At 38.5% G+C, this 19,011-nt stretch overlaps 1 protein-coding gene across 4 annotated transcripts in view; it reads right to left on the reverse strand.

Moving 5' to 3' along the window:
• The window catches only part of LOC127414526 (dedicator of cytokinesis protein 8-like), a 71,759-nt gene that overhangs the window by 49,111 nt on the left and 3,637 nt on the right, over positions 1-19,011 (reverse strand). For 2 of the 4 annotated variants that reach the window (XM_051652600.1, XM_051652599.1), the window contains exon 2: positions 6,144-6,249. In XM_051652600.1, the coding sequence (XP_051508560.1) occupies positions 6,144-6,249 (106 nt within the window). Of the gene's footprint in view, positions 1-2,840; positions 2,981-6,143; positions 6,250-19,011 lie in introns of those variants that run through there. The other 2 variants (XM_051652601.1, XM_051652602.1) reach the window with 2 other exon arrangements.

Below are 19,011 nucleotides of genomic sequence, written 5' to 3' on the forward strand. Positions count from 1 at the left end.
AAGCTGTCAGCTGAGGACGCGTGAGACGTCTATTTCTCAAACTAGAGACTCTGATGTACTTATCCTCTTGTTTAGTTGTACACCTGAGCCTTCCACATCTCTTTCTGTCCTTGATAGAGTCAGCTGTCCTTTGTCTTTGAAGACTGTAGTGTACACCTTTGTATGAAATCATCAGTTTTTTGGCAATTTCAAGCACTGTATAGCCTTCATTCCTCAAAACAATGATTGACTGATGAGTTTCTAGAGAAAGCTGTTTCTTTTTTGCCATTTTTGACCTAATATTGACCTTAAGACGTGCCAGTCTATTGCATACTGTGGCAACTCAAAAACAAACATAAAGACAATGTTAAGCTTCATTTAACGAACCAAACAGCCTTCAACTGTGTCTGATATAATGGCAAGTGATTGTCTAGTACCAAATTAGCAATTTAGCATGATTACTCAAGGATAAGGTGTTGGAGTGATGGCTGCTGGAAATGGGTCCTGTCTAGATTTGATAAAAAATTACTTTTTTCAAATAGTGATGGTGCTGTTTTTTACTTCAGTAATGTCCTGACTATACTTTGTGATCAGTTGAATGCCACTTTGATGAATTAAAGTACCAATTTCCTTCCGAAACAGCAAAATCTGTATATTATTCCAAACTTTTAGCAGCCAGTGTGTGTGTATATATATATATATATATATATATATATATATATATATATATATATATATATATATATATATATATATATATATATATATATATATATACCATATATAACCATCTCATAGAGATGGTTTGTTCATACAGCCATTCCAAACAAAGTCAAATCACTAAACACATGCTATCTGGAAAGTGATAATGTCTAAAACTTCACATCAATCTGAATCAGTCTGACTTATGTTTTAAACGCTTGTTTAAATGTGAGGCCGAAGAATGCAAGTCAAATAAGTGTTACTTTTCAGGAATCCTTGCAGCTAGGTAATGCAATGTTTGAAACATTGTTCAGACTTGAGGTCTAGAAAAAGGCCTCTCTCTTATCTCTTGCCAAGTTCTCTAACATCAACAGCTTCAGATATCTCAAAGTGCATGCATGCCCCTATACACAAGGTCTTACTAGCACTATGAACAATTCTGATAAACACTTTCAAATCTAAATATTGTCTTGACACACCTTGAAAAGCAAGTTAAGGGGTACATTTTGCATTGCATCAAAGAGAACATCAATAAACAATCAATCTAGATAAGCCGTAGTGTATGCTTAAGGCGTTTCATCAACAAACACCTGCAGGGGGCCTGGGTAGCTCAGTAAGTATAGACTCGGACTACCACCCCTGGAGTCACGAGTTCGAATCCAGGGTGTGCTGAGTGACTCCAGCCAGGTCTCCTAAGCAACCAAATTGGCCCGGTTGCTAGGGAGGGTAGAGTCACATGGGGTAATCTCATGGTCGCGATTATTGGTTCTCGCTCTCAATAGGGCGTGTGGTAAGTTGTGCGTGGATCGCGGAGAGTAGCATGAGCCTCCACATGCTGTGAGTCTCCGTGGTGTCATGCACAATGAGCCATGTGATAAGATGCGCGGATTGACTGTCTCAGAAGCAGAGGCAACTGAGACTTGTCCTCCGCCACCCAGATTGAGGCGAGTACCCGCACCACCATGAAGACCTAGAAAGTAGTTGGAATTGGGCATTCCAAATTGGGGAGAAAAGGGGATAAAAAATAAAAATAAAAAAAAACACCTGCAAGGTAAAAGTTGTCTGATTTAATCTGATTTCTTTATACATAGTGCTTGAATGTAAATCATGATTGTGCTTCCTGCAATAAAATGCTCGGCAATCTCTGGTGCCAACCCAAGTTAACCGATTAAGAACAGGGAAACTTGGAAACAGGGTCCAAAATGAGTGAATTGAGAAAATTAACCAGAAAAAAATAAATAAATATTTTGTAGTTGGTTTTGTATTTTTATAAAAAAAAATCATATATATATATATATATATATATATATATATATATATATATATATATATATACATATATACATATATATATATATATATATATTTTGATTTGTCCCTATGACAACATAATTATTTTACTGTATTTTCCCCTAGTGACAGACAAACAATATAGGTCTTTGTGTCACTCATATGACTCATCATATGACATGAGCCAGTCTCTGTATCTCGGTTAAAAGCAAAAACGTGAAAACACATTGTGATTTTGTTCCTAATATTATGGTGTTGGTTGCTTAAAGCAAGGAAAATTCCAATTACTCTACGTGTCGTCACATGGAGTGTCATAAGTCTGGTTTAGTATGGTTCAGTATTTGTTTAGTATGGTTCAGTATTTTGGACATTTGGTTTTAAAACATAACAGTTCAAGCCTTTTTGCAAACACTGTGTGGTTTGTCTGAGCAGATAAGAGCAGAGGAACCACCCACATCTGCAGCAGTTGACAGAGGACCAGCAGCTGGTAATTGTTGATGAACACGGATATAGTTTATGGGTGGAGGTGTTATTACATCTAGTGTAATGACCATGATAGGATATCCAATGGGAGATCATCTTACCTCATTCACAACAAACTATTTCAGAAGTAGAAGAATAAACAGTCTCTCTCATAACTCAAAACATCTTAATTATTTAATAAAAGTGATTTTTTTATCTTCAGGCCTAACAATGCTCCTGTGGAACACTGAAGCAATCTTAAACAGTTCCTATCTGTACTCAACATTATTTAACTATTATTATAAACCACACAGGCTGCAAGTTTTAATTCTGCATCTACCAATTATACAAACATCATAGAGCAGGCACAGCAAGAGCATCTGAAGAGGATGAAGAAAAACACTCACCGACCTGCTTCTTTCGAACAAACTACAGGGCAACTCTCAAGATGGCGTTGCCCGGAAATAAAAAACGTTCACTTGTTTCTACAAAACTCTTCCTTAATAGGTTTGAGCCGCAAGGCACACTCTATCTTGTTGGTCTTCTAAAAGCAGGATGTGACATCACAACCACTTCCTGTACCAGCTATTATGAAATAGCAGGGGCGCATGTGTACTCATATTTGTAGAGTGAAAATATTTATTGCTACAAGCACAAAGCTAAGTTGAAATCAAACCACTGGACATTACCAAAGCTTTCTGCCGCCTTTAAGAAACCTTGAAGAAATTACATGATCAGTGTCAAGCTAGCCAGAGGTATTGTAGACCATTTACGTCACATAACTAATGATCAAGAGCATTCAAATTCACTGGCAGTGAGATACAGTAACTAAGAAGTCATGCTAAGTCGAACTGTGAAAATAGATAACAAGGTGTAACCATGCGAAAAAGAACTCAACAGATGCCATTTATATCAGAATACCATAAATACGTATCATTCATCTAAACAGATTATTAGTAAAGTATAATACGCTTAATCCCAATAGCTATAATTCATTAAAACAATATAATTTGACCACTCCCTGCATCCTTTCTATATTAGGAATAATGGAAAAATATCAGAGGTAAGATTGTGTTTCTGTAAAGCGTACAGATTCTAAAATCCATGGATATTAAAGATGGGTGGGTGTATGTAAACTTGTGTGTGTGTATGTGTGTGTGTAAACTGGAAGCACCAGCTGCAGTGGTCTGGTAGGCTTGGCCCTGACCCATTTTCAGCAGAAAGGGAGCACAAGCAGGTTAGAGCTTAACCAGTCGCTCACACACACTCACGCACAGACTTCTTTTTTAGCATGTTTTATATTGTTTTTATATTGCATTGACTTATAATGTTCTTAAATTAAGCTATCTATAATTACCACACACCCAAAACTTAACCTTACCCCTTAAAGACAGCTTTCAGAATTTATGTGAAAAAATATATAACATATTAGACATACTGTACATATGTCATATACATCATATATATATATATATATATATATATATTTATACACACCGATCAGCCACAACATTAAAATCACCTGCCTCGTGCTGCCAAAACTGCGCCAACCCGCATCTCACAATAGCATTCCGAGATTCTATTCTTCTCACCACAATTGTACAGAGCGGTTATCTGAATTATTGTAGACTCTGTCAGTTCAAACCAGTCTGGCCATTCTCTGCTGACCTCTCTCATCAACAAGGCATTTCCGAACTGATTCAGAACTGCCGCTCACTGGATGTTTTTTGTTTTTGGCACCATTCTGAGTAAACTCTAATGACGGTTGTGTGTGAAAATCTCAGGAGATCAGCAGTTACAAAAATATTCAAACCAGCCCGTCTGGCACTAACAATCATCCATGCGATTATCTAATCAGCCAATCGTGTGGCAGCAGTGCAGTGCAAAAATCATGCAGATACGGGTCAGGAGCTTCAGTTAATGTTCACATCAACCATCAGAACAAACCAAAAAACACCTGCAGGGGGCCTGGGTAGCTCAGTAAGTATTGACGCTGACTACCACCCCTGGAGTCAGAATCAGAAAAATCAGAAAAAATGTGATCTCAGTGATTTGGACCGTGGCATGATTGTTGGTGCCAGACGGGCTGGTTTGTGTATTTCTGTAACTGCTGATCTCCTGAGATTTTCACGCACAACAGTCTCTAGAGTGCAAAGAAAATGGTGCCAAAAATAAAAAACATCCAGTGAGCGGCAGTTCTGTGGACGGAAATGCTTTGTTGATGAGAGAGGTCAACGGAAAATGGCCAGACTGGTTTGAACTGAAAAAGTCTACGGTAACTAAGATAACTGCTCTGTACAATTGTGGTGAGAAGAATATCATCTCAGAATGCTGTTCTGAGATGCGGGTTGGTGCTGTTTTGGCGGCACGAGGGGACCTACAGAATATTAGGCAGGTGGTTTTAATGTTGTGACGAGGAGGAGGGCATGGCCGGGCCGTGATGGAGAATGGCCGGCACTGAATCAGCTGCTCAGCAGGAGAGCAAGGTAAGGGGCAGCCGGAGACGCCGGTTCAAGAGAGAGAGAGAGACACACATGGCCACGTTGTGTGTGTGTCTATTTGTCTTATGTTGTTTTAAGTTGAGTTTTACATTAAATCTTACGTTTACTGTTCAGCCGGTTCCCGCCACCTCCTTGCCTGTCCTTTACTTGTTACAAATGTTGTGGCTGATCGTTGTATAAATATAATATTATATTATGGCTGCACAATTAATAGTCAAAATACAGCTGTCATAATTACCTAATCATGACAAGCATCTATTACAGCAATCCATTTACTTTAGGTCTACCCCCGTTGCATCAAAATGTTCTATTTTCCGTGTTTTGTAGTGGTGGAGCATTAATCAATCACAAACATGTCAGTTGCTTGCTTTCTATGTATAATTGATTAAAAATATGCATTTATTCAAAATATGATTTTTTTAATGCTACTAGAGTGCCAATAGGGAGTTCACTGTTTAATGTCCTTTATTTAATGATTTATAAAACAGCATTAAATTAATTCAGGAATACATTTCTAAGCTTGTTTTGGATGTAAATCCAATGTAAAGAATGACCTTTTGTCCCTACACAAAATTAGTTAGTTAAAATTTTTATGTAAATTCTACTTATCTAAATTAATTACAATATTAATGTATATTACCAATGTATATAACTGTGCAGTCCTTATGTATATAATGTAATAACTGTGCAGTCCTTATGTAACATATACAGTACATATATATATATATATATATATATATATATATATATATATATATATATATATATCTTACACTAATTGAATGGACAGGCAGCATTCCAAGGGTGATGATATTTCATATAACTGGGACATATCACTCTGCTTGTCCATGTTTGCTACTTAGATTTCCAACAAATATTAACAAAGTAGCTGGCCATATTATGTCTTAAATGTCAATTACTCTTGTTATGAACTATAGAACAGTCGTATAAAACCAATATGAAACTGGCAATTGTGCTTTTGTAAGTCGTAAGATTGCAAGTGTGAATATAGTCTACCGTATCACACTTTTTTCTTTAATATCAAATCAAGCTGCATTATGATGTCACAGGCCCAAACATTAACATACATCACCACATCCAGAATCAACTGTTTGTAAACACACATGTATAGAATGTCTGTTTGTTTCTCTATAGTTAATCTACTGGGTTCTATTTGAAGAGCAGTAGCAGTGAAAGTGCAACACTCACTATGTTGAAGAAGAAAGAGCCAGAGGAGCTGTAACTGTGCCGATGGTGTGGCAGGGAACCATGGCTGATCCCACTGAAGTTTCTCCGGATCTCTGCAGAGGAGTGTCTGAAACAGCAAAGAAAGAGAGAAACAGGAATGAAGAAAGGACACAAAAAAAAGAGGTGCAACACAGGATTATTCTCGAGAGATGGTTCGTACAGGCACCATTTAGACACTCTCCTCAGTGTGCATGTAAGAGTCAGACATTAACCAAAGCTCAATGCAAAATTGGCATCAGTCACCCTTCAGCCGAACTCCTTAAAGATAAAATAAAACTCTTATCAATTACTCACCCTCATGCCATCCCAGACGTGTCTGACTTTCTTTCTTCTGCAGAACACAAATGATTTTTAGAAGAATATGTCAGCTCTCTAGGTTCATACATTGCAAGTGAATGGTGATCAAAACTTTGAAACTCCATAAAGCATATAAAGGCAGCATAAAGGTAATCCATAAGACTAAAGTGGTTTAATCTGTCTTCTGAAGCGATCCAATCGATTATGGGTGCGAACAGACCAAAATGTAACTCCTTTTTCACTATAAATCTTGAAGCTCGATTACACCTCCTAGCCCCATCTAGCGTTAGGAACTGTAAACAAGCTTGAAATCATGATCGTGCCTAGAGACTGAAATAGCAAGATGAACAGTGAAGAAGGAGTTACATTTTGGTCTGTTCTCACCCAAAACCGATTGGATCGCATCAGAAGACATGGATTTAACAACTGGGGTCCTATGGATTACTTTTAAGCTGCCTAAATATGCTTTTTAGAGCTTCAAAGTTTTGGTCACCATTCTCTTACACTGTATTGACCTATAGAGCTGGGACATGCTTCTAAATGTCTTTGTTTGTGTTCTGCAGAAGAAAAAGTCATTCACATTTGTGATGACATGAGGGTGAGTAAATGATGAGAGAATTTAAATTTTTTGGGTGAACTATTCCTTTAACCACTTGGCTAGAATGGCTACTATCACCCAGAAGCTTCCCATTATTCTTATTGTAACATTATACTGGAGTTCATAATTTTTTGTTAATCAATGATCAAGTTGTAGTGCAGTCTTTTCATGTCTCTTCAAAATATTCACAATCAAGAACATGATATCAAAGAATCCATTGTATGATTCTGGCAAAGTGAGTACAACAACAACAAAGCATTCTACAACATGCACTAATCAGCTTTTTTTTTTTTAAAACAACTTGTGATTCCCAAATGAAGCGTAAAATTATTTCGACACTATGATGAAATGTTTCCCACTGGAGTGTATATATGCCTGTGCTTTCAAACCACTTCAGGCAAAGCAGAAAACATCAGGCTGACAGTGGCCCAGATTCCCTGACCTGCCTCAGCGTCACTGATATAATGAAAATGCATAGTGTAAAAATTAAACAGCATGTACTTTAATCTGAATATAGAGTAGTGGTTCACAACTGGTTTTGCATCAAGTAGCAACCCAACACAGTACCAAAATAGGATATTGTACAAAAGTACACAATAATGTCCTGAAATCAAACATTAACATTTATCAATATAAAAAATGTTGAGGATGAGGCCATGTCATGCAACCTGTCCATGTTTGCATCTGCCTAATTTGGCTAGCTTTTACCAAATGACAGATGAATTTTCACCAAAATAATCTAGAATTTGACTGGATGCACAGCCTTTGACGTCAACAACAACTAAAGATATTGGAAGTGTTAGCCTATTTACTTTGCTATCCAAACTTTACATGGTTATATGGTTAGTTGCATTATATTATATGCTTTTAATATTGTTTTTCTCTGATCTGTGCAACCCACAACAGATAAACCAGTTGGGAATCATTGATTTACAGCAAATACTGAGGCCTAGAAATGAAATCAACACCTCCAAAATATGGTTCAGAATTGTTATTTTTAGTAACCAAGTAACAAACCTTCATACCTTCAAATGTGTTTTACAACTAAAGCAGTCAAACAGTGTTTAGAGCAAATTCTTTTTCTTATTTTCACACTTCAGTCACACTCCCACAGTGTTTTAGCCAACAATTTCCACAATGCAGGCTGTTTTCCTCATTGCTCTTCCGTATTACCAAAAGGATTCACTTTAGAAGTGGAGAGGTATTGAGCTTGCTAGCCAGCCCTCCAGTCCGCGTTACAACAGAGTGCTATTGTGCACCCAATTGTCAAAAGCCTTAAATAAATGGGTCACCAGCCATAATGAGTGCTGTTTCCCCATTTACACAGACTGTAATTTAAAGGGGTACTGGGGTGCCTGTAATAATTTAACTTTATATTTAACACTTTTTAGATTAAAATGTCCCCTAGTATTTTAAAGCAGCATTAAAAAGGATAAAGTGTTCATGGGAAGGACTGGATGAACATTTCCATGGTGGTTACAGACAGGTGCTGACATTGCTTATGTTGATTACACTATTGTGGTGGTGGGGGTGTGGTCGAGTGCCGGTTTGTGAATGAAGAGAGAGTTCGGGAGATGAGAGCAGTAAGGATTTACACCTGGAGTGAACGATCTCTGGAAGCTGGAAAGGGATAAGTGCGAGCTAGACTGCCAGAGAGGGAGAGAGAAAAAAGCACGCGGCTGTTGTTGTGTGCTTGCGATAGACACTGAAAAGTGTGTTAAATAAAAAAGGACCCACATTGGATTGTTTAACAAGCTCCCACTTCCTCCTTGCTTTGAGTGACCTAGATGTTGCCACACTGGTGTCGAAACCCGTGATTTTTTGGAGGAAGGAAACGTCGTCATGGAGTTCTCGCCACTGGCCGAAGTCATCAAGACATGCTTGAACTACGCATGGAACAGGAGCAGCGGTTCCAGGCACAGGTCCAGGCTCAAGCAGAGGACCAGCAGGTGTTACGGAGCTAAGTACCCCAGGAGTAGTCTTCCACCGTGGCCCCAGCCGTGACAACTGCAACTCCCCAAGCCTACGCTCGCTAAGATGGGACCGCAAGATAACTCTGAGGCCTACATCGAGTGTTTGACCTGTTTGAGCGAATGGCTGAGGCGTGGAAGTGGCTGAACACCCAGTGGGCGGTCCGCCTTCTTCCACTGCTGACTGGGGAAGCCCAACTCGCGGCCCAGCAACTTCCGGTCGACAACCTCCTGGTGTACGAGGATTTGAAGAGGGCCATCTTGCAGTGGGTCAGCCGCAACCCGGAACAGCATCACCAGCGCTTCCGCTCACTGACACTTGGTGAGCACGGCCGCCTGTTCGCCTTCTCCCAACAGCTCTGTGATGCCTTCTGGAGGTGGCTGCTTGAAGGACAACGCGACGTCGAGGCCGTAATCGATCTGGTGGTACTGGAACAATTCATTACCCGGTTACCGAAGGGGAGAGAGGAGTGGGTCCATTGCAAAAACTAAATTTAATACGTTCTTAACCTGAGAGCAAAACTCCACACACTGGGGCAATTAACACAGGAGAATTTGCTCCAGACTCAAGAACATCAAAGCTGTATAAAAGGGGTACTCGACTATGGGAATTTACACCGGGAGATAAAGTCCTTGTACTGCTCCCCACATCGAACTCTAATTACTTGCCAAGTGGCAAGGACCCTTTGAGGTCACACGGCAAGTTGGGGAAATCGAATATGAGGTGAAACGAACGGATTGAGGCGGAGCATGTCAGATTTACCACCTCGACCTCCTTAAACTGTGGAGAGAGGCGGTCCCTGTAAGGGCTGTTCTGAGATCGTTGAGATGGCGGGGCTCACGGCCAACCCCAAGAAGTGCGCAATTGGGCAGGTGGAAGTACGGTATCTGGGCTTCCACTTTGGTTATGGACAGGTGTGGCCCCAAATTTATAAAACTGCAGCAATTGCGGCCTGTCCGAGACCCAAGACCAAAAAGGAGGTGAGACAGTGCCTGGGGCTGGCTGGCTATTATCACAAATTTGTGCCTAATAATTCGGATGTAATCAGCCTGCTGACTGATCTCACTAAAAAGGGAGCACCAGATCCAGTCCAGTGGACGGAGATGTGCCAACAGGCTTTTGCGCAGGTGAAAGCTGCACTTTGTGGTGGGCAGCTGTTACACTCTCCTGATTTCTCTCTCCCTTTTTTTAACAGACCGACACGTCGGACAGGGAGTTGAGGGCCATGTTGTCCCAGGTGGTCGAGAGAGAGGAGTGCCCAGTGCTGTACATTAGCAGGAACCTGACCCTTCAGTACTACCTACTGGAATGGGCCTTCACCCTCTGTTTGGACCATGCCCCGCTCCAGTGGCTCCATCATATGAAAGATGCCAGCGTGCAGATCACACATTGGTATCTGGCTCTTCAGCCTTTTAAGTTTGAGGTTGCGGACTTCCTCTCCAGAAATGGGGGGGGGGGGGGGGAGGAAGTCCGCAACAGCTATCTGTGCCCCCGGTCTGTGGACCACCTCAAAATTAAAAGGCTGAAGAGCCAGATACCAATGTGTGATCCGCACGCTGGCATCTTTCATATGATGGAGCCACTGGAGCGGGGCATGGTCCAAACAGAAGGTAAAGGCCCATTCCCCAGCCTGAGTCGGGTGATGGGGGTATGTGGTGGTGGGGGCGTGGTCGAGCGCCGGTTTGTGAATGGAGAACGAGTTTGGGAGATGAGAGCGGTAAGAGATAATTCACTCCAGGTGTAAATCCTAACAGCTGTTTTCTACTGCAGTGAGAGCTGGAGAGGGATAAGTGCGAGCCAGTCCGCCAGAGAGGGAGAGAGAGAAAAAAGCATGCAGCTGTTTATGTTGTTGTGTGTTTTGTGTGCTTAACAGTGCTGGTGAAGCTACTTTGAAACTGTAGTTTGACAAGCTACAAGCTACTCATAATTTAAAGTAGTTTAGCTATAGTCAAGCTACCATTTTAAAAAGTAGTTAGCTACACTACAAGTTACTTAATTAACAATATTAACATTTATAAATTAATACATGTAAATAATAAATTTACTGTGTAACAAAAAAAAAAATGTGTGTTGTTTTTTTCTGACTTTATGTGAACGAAAAGACAAATTCACCTGTTTTCTCATTAGAAATAGGTAAATTTCAAAATATGACTGTCCTGGTCACAAAAGCAAAGTTTGTGGGGAATAATAGCCATTTTCTATACTTTTGATGCATAAGCAATTAGGAAATAACACTTACTACCCAAGAACAAAAATTGTGTTACATAGTGTTATTTAAATACATTTAACGTATTTTAAATGTAAACTTTCCCGCTTCCTCCTTGCTTTGAGTGACCTAGATCTTGCCACAACCATGCTTCAGATCAAGAAAAAACTATGCAACAAAAACACCAGTTAGCACAAAAATTTAGCTGCCATTTTTTTGTTTTTCAGAACTTAGTTTGGTGACCATAAATGCCAACAGAAAACCTTAAAAAACAAGTGGGATATTTGATTTAATTATTATTATAGGGTTATTTGTCACTGCTTTTTCAAGGATAAGTCTACAAAATCAGGCACAAAGACACACTTCATTAACTACATTTAAAGGTCAAGTTAGGGAGGATAGCATGCAAATTCTCTAGCCACAGGGCAAGGGCAAACTGAAGTGAATTGTGGCAAATACAAAATGTTTTTGCTCACAGAATATCTATGCAGCTTCAGAGAGTATTTAGTGCACACAACATAGTTTATTGTAGTTCACATTTTTATGGAACAAAGGTCAAATTGCTGAAATATCTTACAGACACACTGCATTGCAGCATTAGACATTATCAAAGACAAAAAAGCTTAAAAACAAGCTTACATTTTACATGATTACATTTTCCCACTCCTCTTGTGCAAAACCTGCAGAACCTTTATAGTGCAACCAGTCATACAATTTCAGTGCTATGTGTTGTATGTCTATTATCACAGTCACTATGAAGAAAAACAATAAAACATGAAAGGCAGTGATGGATGGGTGTGGCCGCATGGGCAACAATTAGAGCCCAAAACCTTGCCTCTCTGAATGGAATGTTCATCACTATAAAACAGTGTATGAAACTTTCAGTGGCTGTATTTCTGTTTTACTATGTACCATATACGGTACTGGGGGTAATGAAAGAGGGTGCAGAGATGAGTCTGAATCTGATTTGGACTTTTTTTCTAGTCTCTTAGCATTCCATCAACTGACAGGAGCTGTACTTGTAGGGAAAAAATCATGCAAACAAACACATGGCATGGTAGGACAGCACACTTTCTGAATGACATTTTCTCACCTAGGTTAGAGACTTTTTGTTGATATCATTAAAAAATTTAGAAATTGCTTTCTGCCTACCCAAGATTTTGTTTTATTATTATGCATTCAGTCTCAGACATTTGGCTCATTGGTCACTTCCACCTGAGAGAGCCCCTCCCTGGTTTTGTATTGAACAGGAAGTTCTTGCCCCTATTTTGCCATTGCAAAGCCTTTCTATCAAACTAACCGGAGAAGTTAAGTTACACCCCGTTATCTCACATTTGCACTCGGTATGGACAAAAGTGTCCAGAGTGTTTAATTCGGACATTTATTTAAATGTTGCTTTGAGCATATGGCTGAACCCTTAATTATGTATTAATAAGTCCCCTTTCTGCTGAACAGAGTGGATTATGAGGGAGGTTAATACGCTCTGTGACCTATATGAGAGTGGAGTGTTAAGATCCTTTGAAAATTCTGGATCTGGGATTCCCAGATCTCAGTTCTTTAGGTATTTACAGCTGCACCACCTGCTCTGTATTGTTTTTGGGAGTAGCACACACCCCACTAAAGCGGCAGATACTCTGGGAGTGGTGATTACTGCTTTTGTAAAAAGTCATGAGGCATCAGTGTATTACTCCGTTAATTCAGAGTTTGGGGGACGGAGCTTCAACTTCTCTCAAGAAGGGAGAAAGATCTAAACTTGGTATTGGAGGAGGGAGTGTGGGCTAGGATTCTAAAAAACATCAAGTCTACATCTAGAGATGCAAGGGTGCGCCTTATGCAATTTAAGATTTTACATCGATTCTATTGAACCCCCTCTAGATTGTATAGGCTTGGTCTTAAAGACACCCATCTGCTGGCGATGCCAATCAGAAGATGGAGACACGGCCCATGTTTTTGGTGGTGTGTTAACATCCAAGAATTTTGGTTGAGGGTTCAGAGTTTTATGTGTGACATATTTGGCAATCAAATTTCATTTTGCCCCAGACTCTGAATTTTAGGCAATGGGGCGGTCACTAATATAGGGGATACATACATTCAAAATTGGGTCCTAGCCAGTGTTATGATCGGCAGACAGGTCGTTCTTAATGGATGGAAGTCAGCTGGAGCCCTCATTTCAAGAGTGGTACACAGAGATGGGTAGGGTAGCGGCATTCTAAAAAATGTCATATAGAAGGCTAGGCAACTTGGATTCTTTTAATAAAAAATGGGGCAGCTATTTAGCCTTTTTAGAAGGCTCTCAGGGAGGGGCAGTGGAGAGAGATGTGTAGCTTTAAATATGTGTGATTATTATTTTATACATTTTTTTTTCTTTTCTTTTTTGTGTGTATACTCAGGTTGTGACCACAGGGATATTTGTTGAGAGTCAGGGTGGGGTTGGGCATTGGGAGGGGAAAAGAGAAAGGGAATAATGGGGGTCAAAAGTTGATTCTGTGAATATATGTTTTGCTTTTCTGTTTCAATTGTGTGAATCAATAAAATGTGTTAAATGGAAAAAGAAATCACTTTCTAATACAATATGATGAAAAATGTTTGTGTATGCTTATACTATATAGTCTTCATTAGAAAAACCTTTCAATTAGTTATTATTCTCCCTATATATGGACATTTTGAGAATATCTGCATTGGCCGATAACTGTGCCTAATTGTGCAGATTAACAGACTAGTCTAGTGTTAGTTACAAAATCTACCGAAATGATTGTCCATGGAAATTTTTTTAGTAGGGTTGGGAATGATTTTCATGACTTTCGGTTCCACTAACAGTTCTCAAACATGCATTCTTTCGCTGGTGTGAACGGGAGGCAGATTTCTGAAATGTAGGATAGCAGGGGAAGACTCTTTCATTTGTAAAAAGGAAAGCACTACATGGTTGGTTAGGGTTAGGTTTAGGGGTATAGTTAGGGTTGAGTTATAGCTTTTCGACCAATCAGGTCGAAATGTTTCTTGATGAATATAACTGATTTGTCCAGTCAGGTAGGGCTTTCTTCATTAATACAGTATAAATAACTCTTTCTCTGCCACACTGTAAAAAAGTCCTGTGGTTTAAAAAAAATAAAAAAATAAAAAAATAAAAAAACTGTCAGCTGTGGTTGCCAGAATAATTATGTAAAAAAATACAGTAAAAATGTAAATAACTTTACAGAACAACTTGTAAATTTTACCGTTTAAAACTGTTGTAATTTACATGACCATGATGGCACTGTAAAAAAAAAAAGTTACATTTACAGAAAAAAAAACCTACATAATAAGGTAATGTTAATCAACATAAAAATCACAGAAGAGCACATGATGACATGAAGTTCACCAATAGTGGCTCTCCCAGGAGCAATGACCAATAAACATGTAGAGACAGTGCTCAGTGTCTCACACAAACACTAAACACCATCAGGGTAACACATGTGAAATTTAAATAATGCAGTAAACATTAATTCAACTACATTAGATATAAAAGAGAACACCCCAATGTGCGTAACTGATATTAAAAATAAGAAGAAACAACTATTCCCATAAAATATAATGAAATATGATGGGTCATTCAGGGAATTTTGGGAACACCCGATTATTGTATTTTACTGTAATTTGAACAATAATTTGCTGTAAAAAGTACATGTACTCTCTTGTTAAACAATGTAAATTTTTACCATTAATTATACAGGAAAATCATACTTTGTACATCTAAAAAATTTAATTTTTTACAACATTTTATTGTAAAAACGACTGTATTGTCTTTTAAAATATATTAAAAAAGTACTGTATATTTTACAGTTAATATTCGTTAATCAAATAAAGTTTTATTTCTGTAGCATTTTTACAGTCTTTTACCGTTCAAATTACAGACATTTTTTACAGTGCATCCTATGGTTTAGAAATTTGCGGACAGACAACATGCTGACGTACAGTAAGGCCCTGATTTACTAAGATCTCAAATAACTGGTGCCAATTTGCTTGTGCAATCTATGAAATTGTGTGTGCTCCTGGGCATTTTGCGGGTGATTTACTAAGGAAAATTGCACAAATAACTGCACGTGCAAATCATAGGTGAATTACGGACCGGGCCAATGGGGCCAGTGCCCAGGGGTCCTTGACTACCAGGGTGTGGGGGGGGTATGTTTTTCTGGAAGCAGAAGACCTTGTAAAATAATTTCCAAAATAGCTACCTTCATATTTTTATGTTCTCATCTTTTTTATGTGAAATCTTTGCTGATTTTGATAAAGTAAAATTAACAATTATGTTTATCTTGTTACTGATATTTCAAAATCAGTAATTCATTGAATTCAAGCAACATGTGCTTAAAATTTAATAATTTAATAGAAAAATAGGTTTAAACAGGTTTAAAAATATATATTTTTCTGACTGTTATTTCATTAGGTTTATATGGTTAAGCTTTATTCTTTGTATAAAAGGCTGTTGAACAAAAAAAAAAAACTTCATTATTCTATTCTTTGCTACAACTGCATGTTTGCCCTAAATTACAAAAAATAACTTGGCTTAGGTGGTTGGAAAAAATAAAATATTGATATTTATTTTGCAAAAGCATTGATTAAACTAGATACGTAAAGTTTGTTGAGACAAACTATAATGTTGGTCTGACAAAACATTGTCTGAAAGTTTTAAATGCTTTTAAATGCTTATAGTCAGAAATTTTTTACAGATTTAACAGTAAGAAAGAAAGAAAGAAAGAAAGAAAGAAAGAAAGAGAGAAAGAAGGGAGCGTCTTAAAGCAGTTTAAAGGGCTTGTGTATAAGTTTTGACTGCTGAAGTTTGAAATCACTAAAAGAAAATTAGCCCCGGGGTCCTTGCTAGTCATAATCCGCCCCGGTGCAAATATGTTGGACACACCCTCCAAAAGGAGGCTTTTGAGTGTGGTACTTGCACCAAATGCAATTACAGTACAGCTCTCTACCATACCATGCCATACTCTACAGTACTACCATTTTATTTTTATTCAATATGGCAATATAAGTTTCTTTATAGGATTGTATGATATCATCATAAAGTCTGTGCTATTGGCACTCTTCACTTGAAATATTCATAATTCACAACAACATAAAAAAAATTGAGAAAAAAAAGAGAGAAAAGGGCAGCTGCATGGTACAGAAGTTGTGCTCCCTGTTCCTTTCACGGGATCAAGACGAAACCTGTTTGGCATACAGGTGCGTATCGGCCTGCCTACTGAAAAGAACCGCCACTTAAAATATCTCGCAATATTTTGGCATTTAAAAACAATGTTTAAAACATTAATTTCCAACATAATTTGAGCATAAATTGTTAGTAGGCTTACGATGTTATCAGTTATGATATCGAGTTTTAAAATAATCGAATAAAACAGTTTTTTCATGAGTATTAATTTAATTTCACATTAATGCGTGTCAGTAAATGGTGTTCTACGTATTATCTGTTCTCAAAGTCTCCTTTATGTCACAATGACAGCATGATGCACAGTGCAAATCAGATTAATACCTGCCTTTCATTCGTATTTATTTAATCTCGTAGTTTCCAATTCTGAAATGAGCTTCACGCTTGATAAATTACTTTTCATGTGCAGTTTGATTAATTTGCATCTAGACCACCCTTTATTATACTAATTTTGAGCACGCCTCTAAATTGCTATTTCATTTCAGGGAAACATGCAAAAATTGCCAAGGCGTGCTATTTTGCGCATCTGAAAGACGCAATCTTTAAAAGACTACTTTAGTAGATCAGCTCTGACCTTTTTATTAGCGTGCTATCAAGTTTGAACATGTTTTTATACATGCAAACCTTTAGTAAATAGGGGCCTAAGAGTGTTTTCTGCTCTACCATTCAGTGGCAACTGTGGAAATTCTTGAAGAAATTACTCTTATGAGCTGGTTCTTTTGAATATACAGCGCGAACCATACAACGTGACTAGTATAGTCTGATTCCAAACAAATGACTCTTATGAACCATTTCTTTTAAATCTACAGCATGAAAAATACATTACGACCAGTGTATCCTGATTTCAGAACAAATGACTCTAATGAGCCGGTTCTTTTGAATCTACAGCGTGAAACATGCAGCGTGACCAGTGCAGTCCCATTCCTGAATGAATGAATCTTATGAGCAGGTTCTTCTGAATCTACAGGGCGAACAATACAGCGTGACTAGTGTAGTCTTATTTCTGAACAAATGAGTCTTATGAGCCGTTTCTTTTCAATCTACAGCATGAAAAATACATTGTGACCAGTGTAGCCTGACTGCAGAACAAATTACTCTTATGAGCCGGTTCTTTTGAATCTACATCATAAAAATACATCACAACCAGTGTAGCCTGATTCCTGAACAAATGGCTTTATGAGCAAGTTCTTTTGAATCTACAGTGCGAAACGTACAGCGTTACCTCTGTATTCCGATTCCCAAACAAATGACTCTTGTGAGCCGGTTCTTCTGAATCTACAGCACGAAACAAAGCGATACCAGTGTAGTCCGATTCCCGAATGAGTTCATCTTATGAGACGGCTCTTTTGAATATACAGCATGAAACATACCGCCTGACCAGTGTAGTCTGATTCCCGAACAAATGACTCTTCTATGCCGGTTGTTTTGAATCTGCAGCACAAAAAGCACTGCGTTAACAGTGTAGTACGATTTCTAAACAAAAGACTCTTATGAGCCAGTTCTTTTGAATCTACAGTAGCAACATACAGCATGACCACTGTAGACCGATTCCCGAACAAATGACTCTTATGAGCCGGTTCTTTTGAATATACGGCGGGAAACATACAACGCGAAACATACAGTGTGAACAGTATAGTTAGAATCCTGAACAAATGACTCTTATGAGCCGGTTCTTTTGAATCTACAATGCAAAACATACAGTGTGACCAGTGCAGTACAGTTCCAGAAAAAATTACTCTTATGAGCCGGTTCTTTTCAATCTACAGCATGCAACATCCAGCGTGACAGTACAGTCCAATTCCCAAACATATGACTCTTATGAGCCAGTTCTTTTGAATCTACAGCATAACCAGTGTAGTATGGTTTCCAAACAAATTTGCAATGTAATATAGATAAATATCCAACTAAAAAGCATACTCTATTCAGAGAGAATGCTATAGGATAAAGCGTAATGTTCACAGCCACAACAGAGTCATTCTGCAACATCATAAACAAGAGCGATAAACTTATTGTTGTTCTTGTTTTACCCCATTACAGACTGTGCACACTGACAAGACATGCAGCCATGGAAGCCACATTCCAGAGGGAGTGGACTATGTTTGCCTGTACTGTCAGAGCCAAGTATGATTGTGGGTCAGGGTGCCTCACAACACTATTGCGAAATAGCAGACTTTATGATTGCCGTCGAATGGAACTTCTTTTGAAGGTCAACACCAGTTGAAGATATGCTAACTGAAATTAAAGAACTTCTCTCGTGATATGGTCAAGCATTTCCTTCAACTATAGCCTTTTTGCTGACTGAGGGCTTTCGTTTATAGAGTGCCACGTCTCATTACATTCTGTTTTCACCAGTGCCTGTCCTAAAAACATTTAGTATCACTTCTCATACAGACGCATTTTTAAATATGCTAATGAAATTCAAAGGACTATGAAGAGGAAGAAGTGTCACAGAATACAAAACAAACAAACAAACCTCAGGGCACCTTCTTCAGCACAACACTCAGCTGTGTCTATGATTTTTCAGGAGTAAATGCATCATTCATGCAAATATATGTGTGGCTACAGA

This window comes from Myxocyprinus asiaticus, chromosome 24 (assembly GCF_019703515.2).
Source record: "Myxocyprinus asiaticus isolate MX2 ecotype Aquarium Trade chromosome 24, UBuf_Myxa_2, whole genome shotgun sequence".
NCBI lineage: Eukaryota > Metazoa > Chordata > Actinopteri > Cypriniformes > Catostomidae > Myxocyprinus > Myxocyprinus asiaticus.